Source organism: Oryctolagus cuniculus, chromosome 13, assembly GCF_964237555.1.
Source record: "Oryctolagus cuniculus chromosome 13, mOryCun1.1, whole genome shotgun sequence".
Lineage (NCBI taxonomy): Eukaryota > Metazoa > Chordata > Mammalia > Lagomorpha > Leporidae > Oryctolagus > Oryctolagus cuniculus.
In genome coordinates, this window is record NC_091444.1 from 101,886,573 (window position 1) to 101,906,629 (window position 20,057).

A 20,057-nucleotide genomic window follows, 5' to 3' on the forward strand; every position below is an offset into this window, starting at 1 on the left:
TGGGGGGGCGGGGAGGACCCAAGGCGCCTGCCTTGGGATCGCGGTGGCTCCCAGATTTAAAAAAAAAAAAAAAGCAGCACCACTGGGGGCCATGGGCGTCTCGCGGACAGGTCGCGCGCGCCGCCCCCGCGCCCGGTGTCCCCGGCGGCGGCTCGGGTGGGCAGTCGGCGGTGCGTGTGCGGGGGGCGGGGGTCTCCCGCGCAGCGCAGGGGCAGGTGCGGGAGGCCCTCCCCCGGCAGGAGCATGCCCGCGCCGGCGTGGGTCGGGGGGCTGCGCGCTAGGTGGGACCGCGAGGTGGCTGCCGGCGTTCGTTCGTCATCGCGGAGCGGCGAGCTGCCGCCGCCAGGAAGGGAGCCCGGGCGGCGACGGCGACCTTAATTTCCTGTCGCAGCGCGCCGGCGGTCGGTGGAGGTGGCTTTTATGAGAGGTAAGTGGGTTCGCGCGGCGGGCCGTGGGGGCTCCTCCGGCTGCTGACGACATGTGTGTGACACGCGGGGCTGAGCCGGCGCGCGCCTGTGCGGCCGCTGTCAACATGTTTACCTGAGCGGGGCGGAGCGGGCGGCCGCCCTTCTCCCCGAGGCTCGCGGTGGGCATATCAACAGATGACTGAGGTGGGAGAGGCCCTGCGGGGAGCTGCGGGGAGCCGCCGCGAGAAGGAGGCCGGGGCCGCTGCAGCAAATGGCAACTTGTGCAGGTAGAAAAAAAAAAAAAAAAAAAGATGGTGTTCCGCTGCGCTGCGGGCCCTCCGTCGTCCCCGGTCTGCTGGGGGAGGGACCCGTGCGCCCCGCTCGCCGGCCCGCCGGCGGGGCTTCTCCTTTGTGCTCCGATCCGCAGAGGAGCTGAGCGGGCAGCGGCCGGTCCGCAGTGTGCACGACGCTGGGAAAACAAAAGGTGTCTGAGATAGCGCTGTGCCACCACAGGTACCTTCCATGTTCGTCACTTTTCACTCTGTCCTCCCATCTCTTTTTGTTCTCAGATGCGTTTCGCTCGTCGCCGATGGGTCCAAGCCGTGCTGTTTGATGTTAGCCTCGTTATTTTGCAAATTAAAAAAAAATATATATATATATATATATGAAGTTACGGGCCATTGTGTCGTGAGACCTCGGGTTAGGTGCCGCTTGAAAATTCTTAGCAATGCGGTCATATTTCGAGTTGCAGACGTGTGTTGAACAGAATTGCTCAGGGGGGAAAATGTTAACTGCTGAGTCGTTGGTACGAGGCAGTGAGTGGTCGCTGGTCCCAACGGTGGGAGATGGCCATGGAGACACTTTGTTACTCATTTGTGAATATTATTGGATTCATTTTGAAATAAGGGGTGCGGATTGTACGGCCCAGCCTCTGGCAGAACATTTCCGTCTCCTTTCTGGAATCTGCCTGCGGGCCGGGATGTTAACGGGGCAGTAGCAGGTGCCATCGCTTGGCAGGGGTGGACCGGCCGAGCCACGTTCAGCCGGAGGGAGCATCAGACCTGGTGCGGTACCTATGGTGATGACGTGAGCCCTCCGTAAGGGCGCCACATCAGAGCTCCTTAGACTCATTTTTGCCAGTTACAATTGAATGCTTTGCTGCAGTTTTAAAATCTGCCTTTTCTCATTCTCCGCTTCCTATGTAATGCGTTTTTCTTACTGTTCTTGCTTCGGAGGGGGGCGGGGATACACCCCAGGTATTGCGTGCTAGACCACATGCTGATTAATTCACTTGACTTGTCCTGGAATAGCAGGTACATAGCTTTCTGTCATTAGCGCCATTCCGCCTTGCTGTCTTTGCAAACCACCAGTAGAGGATGCTAACAAAAATGATTATTAATGTAGCAGGATCCTAAGTGTCTGTGTCTCTCGTCTGTCTCCCCTCCCTCTCCACCCCTCCCCCGCCCTTCTGTGCTGATTGGAACCTACAGGATAATTCTGAGTCAGGATCTTATTGTTACTTAAAACTAGCCCTGGGTAAATTAGACATGAACATTATTCTAGTTTGCTGAGATGAGAAATGAGAATATTTTGATTTCAATCATTTTGTAAGTTTGAACTTTTACAATCTTGAGTTGAGATTGTTGTTAATTCATTCTTGCTTTAGAGTGGTTATTGCTCCTTAAAAAAGATTTCTTTAAAAATGTTCTTAGCTTTAGAGTAGAAAATGTGATGACATGCATATTTATTTTGTGTGTTTGCTATTTCTTTGGATCCTCTTTTTAGATTCATTGTTTCAGATGTTAAACATGTAAATGGTTAATATGGTAACGAAAATGGAAATGAATTGGTTGGTTATACTGTGTAATTGCTTTTTCATAATTCACTAGTATGTAGACAGTCAGCTGCCAAAGTAGATAAATGTTAACTCAGATGTTAGTGGTTTTTGGATTTTATTTTTTTTCTTTCCTTTTCAGGTCCTTTTCCGGTTGGTGGCCCTCCCCATCCTAACTCTGTTAGCTCAGAATCAGGTAGTAGTGTATAAATTTTAAGTTTGCCACTTATAAGTTATGGCATCCACTTCTAAGTTTGCTGAGGATTAAAATGCAATGAAAAAAAATCTCTGTAACTCATTAATTGTTGTGTGCTTGTGTTCAAAGAATCCCTGGTTTCCACCAGCTCTATCTACATTGAAATTATATAAGTTTTGCAAATAAATAAATGCACCAGGCTTAATGTTTCTGGCTGCTGTCTTTTTATATCTAATGTGCATAAAATTATGTTAACATGACTGCAAACTTTAAGACTTTCATTGGGTTGAATTTTAGAAGTATTTATTTCTCTAATTATTTTTGAGGATGTTTCTATAAATGCACCAATACCATTACCGTAGTGCAGTAGTTACAGTGTTTATCTCAAAATAAGTAGGACTTACCTGAATCGTCAGGTAAGCCCGTGTGAATATCTCATTTCAGGATGCCGTGAGTAAGCATGATGCTTCATTTCCTGACACATATTTCTTTAATTTGGTGTTCTGTTAACTCCGGAGAGCTGGGTAGTGGGCAGATGTGGTTCACTTACTTTGTTATGAGCCGAAGGACTTTGTCACAGAGTTATGATGTTCACAGTCATTGCGTGGAGCAGCACTTTAAAGTATCTTATAAATTGACAGCATCAATCACTTGTTAAGATGACCCTGATATAAAAGCATGTGAAGTATATAGTTACTACTTTTTCCTTCCTTTTTGCTAGCATCCAGTACTTTTGAAATTCCATACCTCCCTATGTTGGCAGTTTCAGTACTTTGAAGCCTGTGGTGAGAAACTTGTCTTTGAATTGGAAATGGTTCTTTAAATAGCAGCATAATTATTTCTCATAGTTGTGTTTTATGTTGCTCCCTCCCAGCTTTGTGCGAATCACTTCTAAGCATGTAATTAGAGCCAGATGTAAACACGGATGCACTATCATGTGGAATTACATTGTTAGCCACTCTTCACTACCTGTATTGAGTTGCAGTAGAGGAGGAAAGTCACAGAGATTGGAAGAAGAGAGTATGCAAACATACGGCAGGAGCTAGAGGGCTTAGCGAAATTGTACTTAGAATTTAAAAGCGGGTTCTTGGCAGCATGACCAGTAATTTGTGGGGAAATCTATCTTGCTCATATCTGATAAAAATATAAGCTAAAATGAAAGTGCATTTTTGAAAGAAAATTAAAAAAATTTTAAACTAGTGCCCTGGTTAAGAAACATGATAAAATAAGTTTTTAAAATACTCACTAAAAGGGTATAATATATTGCTAACTAAATGTAACTGAAGTAGGCGTAAGGCGAAAGTTGTGTGAATTGATGTCGGTGTAGTGGAACAAGTTCTGCAGTGGCCCTAAACTTCTGTATTTGAACCGGGCTAGCTGACGCAGAGCAGCCACCCAGTTGACATGAAACGAGCTAAGTGTACTTTAGCTGCTGCAGCAGTTTTTGAGGATGTGCTTGAATTTTTATAAAATGACAATAAATTAGTCATATAGATCCACACCTTTCAGAATAATCCGCTCGTCATATAAATATTGCCTTGGGAAATGATATTTCCTTTGGATGTGCTAGTGTTTTGAGTATTGTATTCCTATATGAAAGATCTTTGGGGCATCAGTTTTACTAAATGAAAAACTTCAACATGCCATGAACATGCCTGGATTTTAACCTGATGGAGGTGGGTTATGCTGTTTGTTAACCTGAAACTTTATCGCTTGAAAATATGGCAATATAGCCTGCTACTCAGGTAGCAAGATGCTCCCTATTAAATAAAATTTGCCTTAAGATTGTTTTCAGAGGAAAAAAATTAATATTGAGAACTTCGTTAATTCCACTTAACCATATTTTGGAGTATAGCATATGGATTTAGAGAAATTTGAAGACTGCCAAAGAAAGAAAAAAAAAAAAAAACAAGTTCAAGTCTATACTTGTATTAAAGCCATGAAATTTTATTAGATCCTTTTTTGTTAATTTTTGAAGAAGTAATTTTGCTGATTTATTTCTTTAGGCAGATTCTTGTTATTTAATGCATATTCCCTATATACTTAGAGATTGTATTTATCTGTCCACGGACAGCTATGCATTGCTGAACATTCTGAGAAAAGTGTCATTAGGTGATTTTGTTATTGTGTGAATGTCATAGAGTGAACTTAAACCACTCATATGCATGGTCCTTCATTGACCAAAATCTCATTATGCAGCACGTAACTTCATAGTAGATCCCCTCTTATCCATGGGAGATGCACTGAAGACGTGCTGCAGATGCTGGAAACCTTGTATAGTATAGAACCCTACATACACAGCTCTGTGGTTTTTTCCTGTACCTTCATATCTATACAAAGTTTAATTTATAAGTGAGGCAAAGAGATAAATGCAACAAATACAACAAAATACTGTAATAAAACGTATGAATTATGTATTTCTAGAATTTTCCGTATAATTTTTTTTTGGATTGTGAATAACAGAATATGAAAGGCAAAATATGAACATGGGGGGACTGCTATACTCCTTTCTCTGTATAATTAACTTTATGGATTTATTGAGACTTGATACATGGAGTTTGAGGTATAAACCATGGTTGTTCTGAGAAAACTTTACTCTGTGGTGATGGGAACACTTTTTTTTTTTTTATGGTAACTATATCTGTGCTGTGATCTTTTAATTTCTTCCCCTCTCCCCCTTCCCTTCACCATCCATATTTAAAATTAAATGTGAATGGATGATAAATCTACAAATAGTGTCAACTTCTCATTTTAATTCTTGTATTCTATCTTGAGAGTTCTTTTCACTTTTAAAATATTCTAATTTTGCTTTTGAAATATTCTAATTTCAAATCTCTAGATTCTTATTTTTTGAGAGGCAAAGAGAAAGCTTCCTTCTGTTGGTTCATTCCCCAAAAGCCAGCACCAGCTGGGTCAGAGGTGAGAGCTGGGAGCAAGGAACTCAATCCATGTCTTTTCATGGGAATAGGAGGAATCTAATTACTTGAGCCATCTGCCTCCCAGAGTGCAGAATTGTGTATTTCTAGAATTTTCAATATAATGTTTTTTGGACCACAGTTGACTGTGGTCCACTGAAACTGTGGAAGTCAAATGTGAATATAGGGGAGTACTATGCTCACTTCTCCTCAAAATTAACTTTATGGATGTTTGATATGTGGAGTTGGAAGCTGAAATCCAAGGATCTGTAGTGGGGAATTGAGCCCAAACACGGTGCATGTGGCATGTGGGCACCTTCATCGCTAGGCTGTATACTTGCCCTCTTCTTAAACTAATTCACAGTCTGACAGTGCTTGGGGGTTTTGTCAGATCCTGCTGAATGGGACTACTTTACTGATTTAAAAAATGCACCATTTCCTTAGAATCATAGATTTTTAATGTAAGTGATTATCTTTTCTGAAAGTTGATGCAGACATGCAGTGTATTTAGTGAAGTGGAAACTTCAGAAGAGGTTTTAACATGTGTTCTGAGGTGGGATAGTGCCAGATACTGTGACATGGGATCCTTCAGAGCATACACGATCCTGGCTTCGGTAACCTTGCTCTGCCTTACATACTGTTAGCTCTTTCATGTTTTCTTTTTCCTATCCTGAAACTAAGTTTGTGTCTCTCCTATTGCTACATCACTTTTCTGAGTCTCTTTTGATACTCTTACTTGTTTGTTTGTTTTTATGTGTGTGGGGGGGGGTAGAAGGGAGAGAAGAATTGGAGTAGATAGAAAATAATTTCACATGAATAAATACAGTGCATTGATTTTGGAGCTGCAGGGGTTTGGGAGAGTTAACCAAAGCCCATTTTGCAAAGAAGCAAACAGATTTAAAGAGCTAAGATAACTCCAGGATTGCATTACTAGTTTGCTTGGACTAGGTCACAGCTTTTTAGTTCTCCTTTCATTAGACCATTTAGAGTATATTTATACATGGGAGTAGTGAGCAAGAGCTACATGCCATGACGTTCACATAGCTTATAGAATCCTCAGTCTTTTCACAGGAAAGGGTTTCTTATATATATGCACAAATCGATCAGCTGGAGTGGTTGATGTGATTGTGTCACATCTGTTGTATCACATCATTTCAGATACATAGAGTTAGTTTATTATTATTATTATTATTATTATTATTATTATTGGCAGGCAGAGTTAAACAGAGAGAGAGAGACTGAAAGAAAGGTCTTCCTTTTTCTGTTGGTTTCACCTGCCCCAAATGGCTGCCATGGCCGGTGCTGTTGATTTCTCAACAATGTTGCAGTGGATTCGTTTCTGAGAGGAGCATCGTGGTGGGGGCAAGAGGCGCGGAGTCACCACACAGACCCTGGGAGGGAGTCGGGTGAAAGCAGGCTTGAGGCGAGCAGCCCGCAGACTCGTTTATTACAGTTGGAACAACATCTTACACAGCCAAGACCAGCCAATCTGGTCAAGCGGCGGTCTATGCCCCAACCAGTCACAGCCTGTTGCCAGGCAGGCTCCGTTGCCAGGTGGGTTTCAAAGCCATTCCTGAGTAACTGACACTCACTTGCCAGTGGCCACCTTGGCACCACCACACGACGCGCTGCGCCCGGCGTGCTATGCCAATCCGAAGCCAGGAGCCAGGTGCTTCCTCCTGGTCTCTCATGCAGGTGCAGGGCCCAAGCACCTGGGCCATCCTCCACTGTACTCCGGGGCCACAGCAGAGAGCTGGACTGGAAGAGGAGCAACCGGGACAGAACCGGTGCCCCAACCGGGACTAGAACCCGGGGTACTGGCATCGCAGGCAGAGGCTTAACCTAGTGAGCCATGGTGCCGGCCAGTTTATTATTGTTTAGAGGCATATTTAATTTGGCTTATGCTTTTTCATCATTGTTGTCAATCTCAATTCCCATCTACTTTATCTTTCTTACCCCTCACTTGTACCCAGTCTAATGTGTTTCATACAAGGCTACTTGTGAAAAAAGATTCATAGAAAAATGTGTTACTACAAAAAGAAAAAAACTGTGCATGGATTTCAAATTTTTTGCACCCACATAAATGTATCTTTTGATTCAATTTTCTACCTTTTTAAAGTAACCTCATATGTGTTCTTTGTTGTATAATAGTATTTATAAAATTATATTGTTCTTTGTGCACTCTGCATTAAATAAGTGCTGCTTTGCTGTGTGTGTGTGTGTGTGTGTGTGTGTGTGGTTTTTTTTAGTATTGTTTGGGATCTGTTGGTGTTGCTAAATGTACCTGTAGTTCATTGCTTCTACTTGCAGTGTTTCATTTGTACAACAAGCACAAAGCACTCATCAGTTTCCATAATGATGAATGCCCAGATTGATTCCAACTCTTAGATACAAATAATTCAGTAATGAACATCCTCGTATGTATTACACATGGCCTTGAATGTGTTCTCTGAGTGGAGAAGTATATCTAGCTGTGGTATTGCTGAGTACAGGTCAGTCACATCACTAAATTCTGCCAGATTATTTTTAAAATGGCAACACCAATTTTTATGCTCACCAGCAATGTGTAAGAATTACTAGTTTCTCACATTTTGCCAGCCTTTGGTATTATACAACACCCTACATTTTGCCGATTTGACAGCTGTTAACTGTAACCTCAAGGTTATTCTATGTTTCTCTGTTTACACAACAGGAAGGCTGATAATTTCTTTATATTCTTGGGAGTCATTTTGATATCTCCTTCCATTTCTGCCCTGTTCATACGTTTTGCCCATTTTTTGCTTGGGTTTCCATTTCTTCTTGTTAACTTCCCAGAGATCCTTGTGTATTCAAGATAATAATCTCCAGTGAGTGACTGGTGACTTTACGGTACAACAGTCCTTCAATTTTAATCTATTCATGACTATCAACATTTTTGACTTTGTGGGTAGTAAGAAGACATTCCTAGTCCACAGGTTACAAAAGTATTTTCCTAGATTTTCACCTATTTCATAGCTTTGTCTTTCATGAATATGGAATTCACCTTTTGACATAGTGTTTTTTAAGATAAACAAACATAATGGCTAAGAGTTTGTATTGATTCTGTAGTTCTCTAATGGTTCAAGTTATTGAATCCCCCTGTGCTCAGTTTTCCTCATGTGTAAGATGGGTGTGAGGATCTCAGAGTTGAGGAGGTCCGATGACATGCATAAGACATTGTGCCTGGTACATCTTTAAACCTGCAATAAATGTTCTTTTCAAATTTTTTACTTATTAGGTTAGGTTTGTTTATTATAAGTACATTTCACACAAATTTACAATTTCTTATCCTCTTGCCCAATATTAAATCCAAAGTAACTACTATCTGAAAGGACGTTGCTATAAACTATGTTCGTTGTTTTCTGTAGCTTTGATTTTATAAATGTTGCTTAACTCAGTTATTCTGACCTTAGGCAAGTCTGTTTGTCAAATCAGTAGACTAATAATACAAAGGTATTTCAAAAACTTCAAGGCAGGGGTGATGTTGTGGCACAGTGGGTTAAGCTCCTGCTTGTGAAGTCAGCATCCTGTATCATAACACAGATCCGAAGTCCCATCTGCTCCTCTTCTGATCCAGCTCCCTGCAAAGGTGCCTGGGAAAGCAGTGGAGGCTATCAAGTCCTTGGTCTCCTGCCAGGCACAGGGGAGACCCCTATGGAGTTCTAGGCTCCTGGCCAGTCTGGCACAGTTCTGGCAATTGCCATTGTGGCCATCTGGGGAATGAACCAGTAGATGGAAGATCGATCTCTCCCTCTTCCTCCCCATTTCAAATAACAATTAATGAATCTTTTAAAAATAAGTTCATGGCAACGCATATGGTGAAAAGATTATACATGGATTTCAGGAGTTTTTTTTTTTTTTTTTCACCAAACTAAAACCTGCCTTTTAATTTCATTTTCCATGAACTTTTTTGAAGAACTCTGAAGCTTCATCTTAATAATACAGTATGCCTTTTTTTCCATGAGCAAGGCTGTCTTGAACTCTTTTTTGGGGCATTATATTGAGTGAGACCTCTCCATACCACTTTTATGTGCAACATTCACATGAACTTCAAGAATAATGTCCCGTTGTTACTCTATTGCCTAAATCAAAGAGCCCAAGCCCAGGAAAGCTAAACTGTAATTCATGTTTAAATAGCCTAGCGGTATGGAGTCCAAAGCTTTTCATACATCCATTCGATTTGGAATATATTTAAGAAAATGATTGTGTTATTTGTTCCCATGACACAGAAAAGGGCAATCCTGAAACAAATTCTGAAGCAGTACTCTGCGTATGTGTGTGTTTTAATTAACTCTATTGAAATATAAATTATGTACAGTAAGAAATGTACTGTGCATGTACATTCTGATGTGTTTCGGCACACTTGTATATAGTCAAGATATAGAGCATTCTCATCATCCCAGCAAGTCCCCTTGTCCCCTGTGTCAACCACTGATTCTCCACCTCTGGCTCCTAGCAACTAGTGGCCTGCTTTTGGCCATTAGAGATCAAATTCAGTTGTTTCTAGAATTTTATAGAAATGGAATTGTACAGTATGTACATTTTTGTCTGCCTTTTTGCTCAGCATAATGTTCTTCAGATTCATAGTGCCAGTAGTTCATGTCTTTTATGGTGTTGAATTGTATTCCATTGTGTAAGTATACTGCAGTTTGTATAGCTGTTCACTTACAGTGACCCATTAATTTGTTTCTGGTTCTTTGCTGTAATTAATAAAGCTTCTATGAACATTTGCTTACAAATTTTTAGGTGGGCATCTGCTTATGTTTCTCTTGGATAAACACTTAAGAGCAGAATTGCTAGATCATATGTAGTAAGTATGTGTTTAGCTTGGTAAGACACTGCCAAATTGTAAAGTGCCTGTAATTTTTGTTATTATTGTTTTCAATCAGCAAAGTACAGGAGTTTTAGTTGTGCCACATCCTCACAAACGCTTGTCTCTGATTTTAATTTTAGCCGTTCTAGTAGGTGTGTGGTAGTATCACTTTGGATTTCACTGATGACTAATGATGCTTGGAAATCTTTGGGTATACTTAATTGGCCATTTATAACTGTTACAGTAACTTTTTCATTTTTACTTATGGTGCTTGTCTTATTGTCATACAAGAGTGGGCTGTATGTTCTGGATTCGAGTTTTACGTTGGATATAGGCATTTAAAAATAGTTTCCCTTTCCATGGCTTGTCTTTTAGTTTTCTGAATGGTATGAAGTACAGAAGTCCAGCTTATACTGTATTCTTGTAGACTGTGCTTTTTGGTGTCCTCTCAAGAAATCTTTGCCCACTCCAAGATGAGATTTGCACTCACATGTTTTAGGAGTGTATGATGTTAACGCCTGTGGCTGATTTTAAGTTAATTCTTGTTCATACTCTGTTTTTGTCTTCAGATGTAGTCTCAGGCTCAGGCTTCATTAGTTTTCATAGGACAGAAACTTGGTATTGGTCTTAACTCACCAAGATTCAGTATGAGAATTTGTATTTGAGTTTGAGGAATTTTTTTTCAGGGCACAACTAAGAAGCAAAATTCAGTATTGTAAAGAAATACAAATTCTTCTTCCCTGGTTTTAAACTTTTTAAATAAGAGCACTTCCGTTGTGCCTACTCAGTAGTTTGGAGGTATTTTGTGTCCTTGACGCATTTCAGTAAGGCTGCAGTTGGAGAAAAAGCCACCACAGAGAGTGGCTGTAGTGAAGCCAGATGTGGGTGGCATCTTCTGATCTCTTATTTCCTACATTATTTATTGAGTTCAGCACTTGACCAATTCTTCACGTTCCATAGCTGTTATCTTTTACATAGGGAGTTTATTTAAACTTACCATTTATCTTGAGCTCATTAAGGGACATAATTTTATCTGTGGCATAAATGCTTGATCTTACTGATTTTCATTTACATATTTTACCTCTCACTTTGTTGCAGCTAAAAGCAAACTTTTTAGTTACTGTGAACTTTGATAAGTTTATTACAGATATATTTATTTATTTGTTTATATTTTTCTTTTTTACTTCCTAAAAGATGCTGGTATCACTGGACTGATTCCCATGTAATTCTTTTTTTAATGAGCTTTCTTTTTTTTTTTTTAAGATTTATTTATTTACTTGAAAGTCAGAGTTAAACAGAGAGAGAAGGAAAAAGAGAGGGAGAAGCAGAGGCAGAGAGAGAAAGAGGTCTTCCATCCATTGGTTCACTCCCCAATTGGCTGCAACAGCCGGAGCTTTGCTGATCTGAAACCAGGAGCCAGGAGCCTCTTCTGGGTCTCCCACACAGGTGCAGGGGCCCAAGGACTTGGGCCATCTTCTGCTGCTTTCCCAGGCCATGGCAGAGAGCTGGAACAGAAGTGGAGCAGCTGGGTCTTGAACGGGATGCCGGCACTGCAGGCGGCAGCTTTACCTGCTACACCACAGCACCGCCCACCCCATGTAATTTTTATTTTTGACTTTTCAATTTCTTTTTACCTCTTCTTCCTTAAAAATCAACTATAAATAATTGGGTCTTATTTTTGTTTTCAAAGCTCTTTTATTTATTTTTTATTCATTTTAGCTCTGTGTGTGGCATAGATATTCTAGTTATTAATGCATAATTCCTTCTGATCTGGTATTCTTAGGTACATTTATAGAAAAAAGTCTTAGATTCTAATATTGAATCTGTCATTAATTGACCTGTAAAACGTCTGTCTGGACCTAAGTTTATTCATATGTGGCATAAATATGGTAGATTATTGTGCCAGACAAGGCGGCTCTGATAATGAGGAGTTTGTAGTGTAGTAAGGGAAGAAAACTGGGAAAAAGGAGCCTTATGAATATAGTTTGGTAACGTGCTATTCTGTCCCTTGTCTCTAGAGTGGATGGTGCTTACACAGTCTTAGAGAATGTATGCGGGGGATCCTAGTGAAAGTGTAGAGGATAAATTCCACACAGAGAATCACTGTGTGGGAAGATCTAACGTACATGCACACGCACACATGTACATGCAGATGCACACATGCACACAACCACACACTGTGAGTAACTTCGCCTGAACTGTGTAGCGGGAGGAGAGGTAGAGCTAGAGAAGAGCATTAGTTAGGAAGCAGATGAAGAAAAATGTGCTGCATTGCCGCACTGAGTTTGGCTTTATCTCGGACGGACAATGGGGAATTATCAGTGGTCTGACGTGAACACATTTGTGCAAGCATCGTTTTACGTGTGTTTTTGTGTATCGATTGTTAATACGATTAAGAATGGAAAAATATCTATGACTGCTTTGCTAACAGAGGAAGTTTGAAGGACAAAAGCTTATTCATTCTGCTTTCCTGAGGTGTTGCTTAGCTGCTCAGTAAGGTTAATAGACTTCATGTAGGAAGTACTTTGAAATGGTGCTGCCCCAGCGTCACTGTCCCCACTAGTGTTTCTCCTGTCACTAGCACTGGAAGGCCTACTTTCCTAGATGCATCAGTGGCTTTAGGTCAGAGTTGGTGGCTGCAGTCCATGCACCAAGTTGGCTGTGCATTTCTCTGCTTTGCACTCTGACAGGTAATTGTGTATTTTAATTTTTTCTTCTTTCCAGACCAACAAATTATAGCCCAAACAAGTGTATTGTGTACTTACAATTCTATGAAAGAAGATTGTTTTACTGTCATTAATTTTGGTTCTCCAAAGATGTAAAAAAAACTCTGCTTTTATTATTACTAGGTAATCTTCTGGATTATTGCTGGCATTTATTAATGGCTCTGTAAAGGGTTCCATCTTTTGAGCCTGTGCTTCTACCTTGACATTAGTTCTCTCACGTTTCTATGATTCTTACCATTCTTTATGTGGGCACGGTCCAGTGTCTGCTTGTCTGTGATAAATAAGGCTCGTAAGTGAGTGAGTGGGTATCTTACTGCCTGCATTGAAACATGCAGGCATCTACTGAACTTGACAATTCCACGCAAGTGAAACTTTTATTTACTGGAATGATTCTCACTGAAGATGTAGTTTCAGGCCTGATATAGTTTTTTTTCTTAGCAAATAAGAAGATTCAACCATTTTTGGTTAGCTCTACTGTATATTAAAGGGTGGATTAATGCCAGTACCAACCGCTGAGAAAATATACTGTTAGGAAAGGAGTGTAGATTGGTGCTGCCTCACACGGGGCACCAAAGATGTTAGAAAAGAGACACAGAATAGGGAGGAGGCAGTGTACAAATCTACATCCAGACTGAATATATTCAGAGAAAATTAATTCCTAGAGGTTGGTGACCCATCGCCACCATGCACATTGATGGAACACATGGCAGAAGGCCCTAACCCCAGGGGCTGGCTGGGCCTTTTTTTTTTTTTTTTTTTTTTTTTTTTTGGACAGGCAGAGTGGACAGTGAGAGAGAGAGACAGAGAGAAAGGTCTTCCTTTGCCGTTGGTTCACCCTCCAATGGCCGCCGCGGCCAGTGCGCTGTGGCCAGCATACCACGCTGATCCGAAGCCAGGATCCAGGTGCTTCTACTGGTCTCCCATGCGGGTGCAGGGCCCAAGCACTTGGGCCATCCTCCACTGCACTCCCTGGCCACAGCAGAGAGCTGGCCTGGAAGAGGGGCAGCCGGGATAGAATTCCGGCGCCCCGACCGGGACTAGAACCTGGTGTGACGGCGCTGCAGGCGGAGGATTAGCCTATTGAGCTGTGGCGCCAGCCAGGGCCTTTTCATATATTGGGAGAGCTGGGGATGGGGTGGGGATAGGGAGCAGCAGGTGGAGGGGAATTCCTGGATCTGGTCTTCCAGGTGGCCTTTCTGGGCCTTGGGAACCTGGGGTTGGGCTAAGAAGGCAGTAGGGTATGAGACCCAATTGAAATTCAAGGGCAAGGAATAAATTCCAATGTTTATCTGTCTTTTGGGCAATGATTTAGACTGGCTAAGGCTTATGTCTTTGTTCCATCATAGTCTGTTTCCTTTCTCTAGTATTCCTATATATCATATTAAACCTTTTTGTACTTTTAACTTGCCTTATGTGTTATATGTGATAATAGTGAAACTGAATGCTAAAAAATTCTATATGTTTTTAACTTTAACGAAGTGAAGCTGATTTTTTTTTTGAGGGGAATATTATCTCCCTTGTTTTCTTCATAATAGACTCATGGGAGTCTTACTATGCCAGCTTCCAGAATGGTTTCAGCCAGGGAGGCAGACCCCGATGGTCTGATCCTTGACAGAACGTAAAACACGTGAGGAAAAAAGCAAGGTGCTGGCTATTTTAAGGGTACATGATGACACTAGTCCCTGTCGTGTCCACTTTCTCCTGAGTTGTGCACAGCTTAGAAATTGCCCTGTGTGCTTAATGTGAGGTCAGTGGGGCAGGTGACAGCAGTGATCCCACATCCACCGTTGTGCTGCCTGCTCTGATCACCACATTTCACAGAGCAGGAAAGCGGTGCAGAGGGAAGGTCTGAGGGGAGAAGACTAGAGCACCGGATGCAGAAGCTGGGGAGGACGGTAAAATTATTGATTAGTTACACACTCGGAAGGTTACCTGTGCACTTAACATTTCTGAGATAAAGAATAAAAATGTAGAAGTAGTATATTTTCCAAATTAGTGGAAGAGGGAAATAGAATGAAAAACAAAATTCAACCCTACAAAAGGCAGGAAGGCAAGGGAGAAGAAGAAGTGAAACAGCAAAGAAGAGAAAAGTGGAAAGCAAATAAGTCCATAGCGATAATAAGTGCAAACATATAGTAATTACAGTGTAAATAAACTGACAAAATGGCCCAGTTAACAGCAACTGGATGTCTGGATAAAATAAGATCATTTCTGTGCTGTTTATAAGAAACATACCTTAAAAAGCATGGAACAAATTTAAAAGTTAAAAAAATATTATTTTAAAAAAGATACCTGATGATCCTGATTATGTTAATCACCAGAAAGGTCATATGGCTTTGTTGATGCCATATAAAGTCATCTTTGAGGCCAAAACTGTCCTAGGGTGTGAGAGTCACTAAATAATGATAAAAGGAAGATACAATTTTAAGTCACTATGTACTTGATAATATGCTTTCAAAATATACTAAGCAAGAAATAGGATCACAGAAGAAGTGGGCAAATCCCTCCTCATTCTGGGTTGTTTCAAATAATCTCTGTTAATAACAGGAAAACCAACGGAAGAGTAGAGGACATGAATAACATGATTTTACAAACTTGGGATAATTGACATGTGTAACACTGCACACAACACCCACAGTAACGCTTAAAGTCATGTAAGGAATATTTGCAAACTTGGTAACACTGTAATCAAATAGTAAGCTTAAAAGATTTCAGTGCATTGGCATCATGCTACATTCTGTGTTTACCACACCATTAGCTTACATTTGAGTCACAACATAATTTCCTTGTGTGTTTGGAAATTCATACATTGATTTACAGTAACTTGTGTCCAAGAAAAACTTATAAAGAACATGAAAATATTTATATTTACAGAAATAATAAAATACTGTATATCAGAACATGTTTGTGTGGCTAAAGTGATGCTTTATTGAAATTTAAGGACTTTAATGCTTACATTGTAAGAATAAATACTGAAGAATAATAACCATGTGTTTTTAAGAACTAGAAAAAGAATAATACAGTACTCATGAAATGAAGTGAAACAAATAATAAAGATGAGGATATAAATTAATGAACTGGAAAACAGAAGTAAATTATAAAGGAAACAATGCAGCTAAAAATAGATTATTTGAGAAGACTAACAAAATGAGCACACTGCTCTGAAGGTTCATCAAAGTAAAGGAGAAGTCACAAAGTAGTGTCCAGAGTGAAACAAAGGATGATAATGCAGGTGTTTCAGGAGCATTCAACCTTATAATAGTATACTTGAAAGCTTGGGCAAATTTCTAGAAAAATATGATTCATGTGTGCTTAAGAAATGGGAGTCACTGTGCACCTACTCCCCATGTAGGACCTCTGTCCTTAATGTGTTGTACTATGTGAATTAACAGTAAAACTACTACTCAAACTGTACTCTATATTTTATGTGTCTGTGTGGGTGCAGTCTGTTGAAATCTATACTTAGTATATACTAAGTTGATCTTCTATATATAAACATAATTGAAAATGAATCTTGATGAAGAACGTGATGGGAGAGGGAATGGGAGATGGGATGGTTGCAGGTAGGAGGGAGGTTATGGGGGGAAAATCCGCTATAATTCAAAAGTAACACTGAATCTTTATGAAGAAATTAGAAAACATTATTGGAAGACTTAAAGACAGAATTACATGAATTGATGTACCATGTTCATGGAAGAAACTTCAATACTGTAACAACATGAGTTCTCCCCCACTTTTTTTTTTTTTTTTTTTTTTTTTTTGACAGGCAGAGTGGACAGTGAGAGAGAGAGACAGAGAGAAAGGTCTTCCTTTGCCGTTGGTTCACCCTCCAATGGCCGCCGCTGCAGCCGGCGCACCGTGCTGATCCGATGGCAGGAGCCAGGATCCAGGTGCTTTTCCTGGTCTCCCGTGGGGTGCAGGGCCCAAGCACCTGGGCCATCCTCCACTGCACTCCCTGGCCATAGCAGAGAGCTGGCCTGGAAGAGGGGCAACCGGGACAGAATCCGGCGCCCCAACCGGGACTAGAACCCGGTGTGCCGGCGCCGCAAGGCGGAGGATTAGCCTATTGAGCCACGGCGCCGGCTTCCCCCACTTTTATCCATAGGTTCTGTGCCATCTGATCAAAATAGCAACAGGTTTTTGTGGAACTTCACAAGCTGATTCTTTTTATTTATTTATTTATTTATTTTTTATTATTTTTTTGACAGGCAGAGTGGACAGTGAGAGAGACAGAGAGAAAGGTCTTCCTTTGCTGTTGGTTCACCCTCCAATGGCCACCACGGCCGGCGCGCTGCAGCCAGCGCACCGTGCTGATCTGAAGCCAGGAGCCAGGTGCTTCTCCTGGTCTCCCATGGGGTGCAGGGCCCAAGTACTTGGGCCATCCTCCACTGCACTCCCTGGCCACAGCAGAGAGCTGGCCTGGAAGAGGGGCAACCAGGACAGAATCCGGCGCCCCGACAGGGACTAGAACCCGGTGTGCTGGCGCCACAAGGCGGAGGGTTAGCCTAGTGAGCCGTGGCGCCGGCCCTGACCAGCTGATTCTAAAACTTGCAGGGAAGATCTAAGAATATAATAGTCGGATACTCAGTGAGGAAACTTGATCTGTGATGGCACTGGAGCTGCCAGTCAGCAGAAATAGGATGGCCTTTAGATAATTGAGGTCGTTACTTAAATGGAAAAACATTGGGGCCAGTGTTATGGTGGACCAAGTTAAGCTACCACCTGCGATGCTGACATCTCATATGATGGTTCAAGTCTCCCCTGCTCCACTTGTGATCCAGCTCCCTGCTAATGTGCCTGGGAAAGCAGCAGAAGATGGTCCAAGTGCTTGGGCTGCTGCACCCACATGGGAGACCTGGATGAAGCTCCAGGATGCTGGCTTTGGCCTGGCCCAGCCAGTGAAAAAGTGGATGGAAGATTCTCTCTCTCTCTGCCTCTCCCTCTCAATAACTCTGACTTCCAAAATAAAGAAATAAAAAAATGAATGTTTTTAAATGGAAAAAAATTTCCTCAGATTATTTGAATAAACCAATTCAGCTGAGTTACTGATCTACAGCTATAGGAAAGATATAGGTAAGGTGAAGCTATAGCACTTTATAACAGTAGAAGAGTGGGATTTCTCTATGGCTGAATAAACAAGCAGCAAAATACTGACAAACATGACTCCATAAAAATTAACTCTGTTTCTCTAATAGATCCTGTAAACAGAGTTGGGGTTATTAGTATATAGTATATATAAAATTCTGCCACTCAGTGAAGTGGAGACAGCCGATGGCAGCTGAGCAGAAGACTTGGATAGGCACTTCATAAAGGAACAAGCTCATTTGTCCAATAGCTTACTAAGGTTAACACTCTCGTTCTAAAAAATCTGAAATGTCCTGGAACTCAGGACTTTTAAAACGGATGTAATGGAAAAAAAATGCCACAAGTGGAAAATTCAACAGATGACTTTACCTGACAGATCACAAAAAGTAAGGGCACTAAGAAATTGTCTAAAATTACTATCTATATGTGGTGTATATGAATTTCATGTTTAGAGTTGTTTCCTATCCCTAAGATATTGCTTTATGTGTGTGCAGATATTCCAAAGTCTGAAAAAAAATCACAAATACAAAACACTGTCGCTTCCATGCATTTCAGAAGAGGGATGTTCAACCTCTATAAGATATTCAGCCTCATGAGTAATCAGAAAAGGGCAAATTAGAACCTCATAAGAGCCATTTCACATCCTCTAGATCCTCAGAAATGAAAAGCCAGATGATATTGCTGTTGGTGTGAAAATGGAACAGCTGTACTTCTTAGGCAGTGCGCTGCTAATGTAAATGGATGCATCCACTTAAAAATAATCTGCCATTATTAAAGTGCATACACTGTGCTGCACTATACCCCGTGTGTGTCTGAAGGAGACCTCTGTACAGACCTAGCTGATGATGCGTGTAGTTGTTCCTGTAGCACTTGTCTAATAACAACTAACAAAAATAACTCAGTTTCTGTCAACAGTGGGGTAGGAGACTGTGATAACACTAATGCAGTGGAATGCTATACGATACCAGCAGTGAGTGAATGAAATTTATAGATCATGTCAAAAACGTGATACTGGGGTGGTACAAATCACAGAAGAATATGCAGCATGATTCCACTTATATAAAATTCAAGAACACATTTTTCATACATGATAGAACTCTAAATGGAACAGTAAACCCAAAATAAAGGGATGAGTGAGTTTATGCACAGAGTAGATTTGGATGGTAAATATTCAGATATTTATTGTATTATTCTTATTAATAAACTTACTGTTTCATATTAATAATTGATAAAATTGGTTAGCTCTTGTTAAGATTTAATTGAAAATAGTAACTGAAAACCGAAAAGTGAATCATTTGGGGTAAGAACAGTATTTGTTATGTATTTGTTAAGTATGTGCATTTGATCTCTGTGAGTTCAACAATCAGTGTCTTGTGTGTATCTGTAGTTTTTTAATACTGCCTTTTCATCTAATAGAGCAGAATTTTACTACTAACTGTGAAATACTCCAAGATGTGTTCATTTATTTCAAGAGGTATGGACATTTTAAATTAATTTCCTATTTCTAAGTATTAAATATATATAGTTTCTCCCTTCATGTATCTTCTGTTTATTACGCACATTTTAGAAAGCTTGAAAAAGGTATTGCCATTATGAGATTTTTTTTCTAACAAAAAACATGTATGATGACTTTTACTATTACTGATGCATTTGTGGATAAAACATTTTGTTTCAGAATCTTACCATTTTATTTTGTTTTATTTACTTACCAAACAATAGCATTTACGTGTCAGATACAATTCAAAGCCCTTTAAAAATGTTCACTTATTTCATCTTCATTACAACCTAATGAGGAAAATACCGTTACCTTCGTATGATAAATCAGGAAACAGAAACACAGAAACATAGTCTAAGCCACATGGCTGGTGAGTGGAGCCTGTGACATGTCTGTGCACTAACCCACTCAGCCATAAGAGACATTGTGAGGTAGACTCCCAGGGGGAAGGTGCCACCAGATTCTTTAATAAATAGGGTACTGTTTTTGTAGGCTGCTAGCATATGGCCAAACTGTGATGAAATGACATGATTCCTTAAATCTGAGAATGTAAAATTACCTTATGACT

General features: G+C 40.8%; 1 protein-coding gene across 14 annotated transcripts in view; it reads left to right on the forward strand.

Annotated features, from left to right (window-relative positions):
• The window catches only part of ZEB1 (zinc finger E-box binding homeobox 1), a 184,588-nt gene that overhangs the window by 1,896 nt on the left and 162,635 nt on the right, over positions 1-20,057 (forward strand). For 4 of the 14 annotated variants that reach the window (XM_070056084.1, XM_051821679.2, XM_070056073.1 and 1 more), the window contains exon 1: positions 72-427. The exons of 7 other annotated variants lie outside the window; for them this stretch is intronic. Coding sequence is in view for 6 of the 7 variants with exons in the window: in XM_051821679.2 (XP_051677639.2) it covers positions 421-427 (7 nt within the window). In the remaining variant the exon portion in view is untranslated. 3 more of the 14 variants (XM_051821678.2, XM_070056072.1, XM_070056074.1) reach the window with 1 other exon arrangement.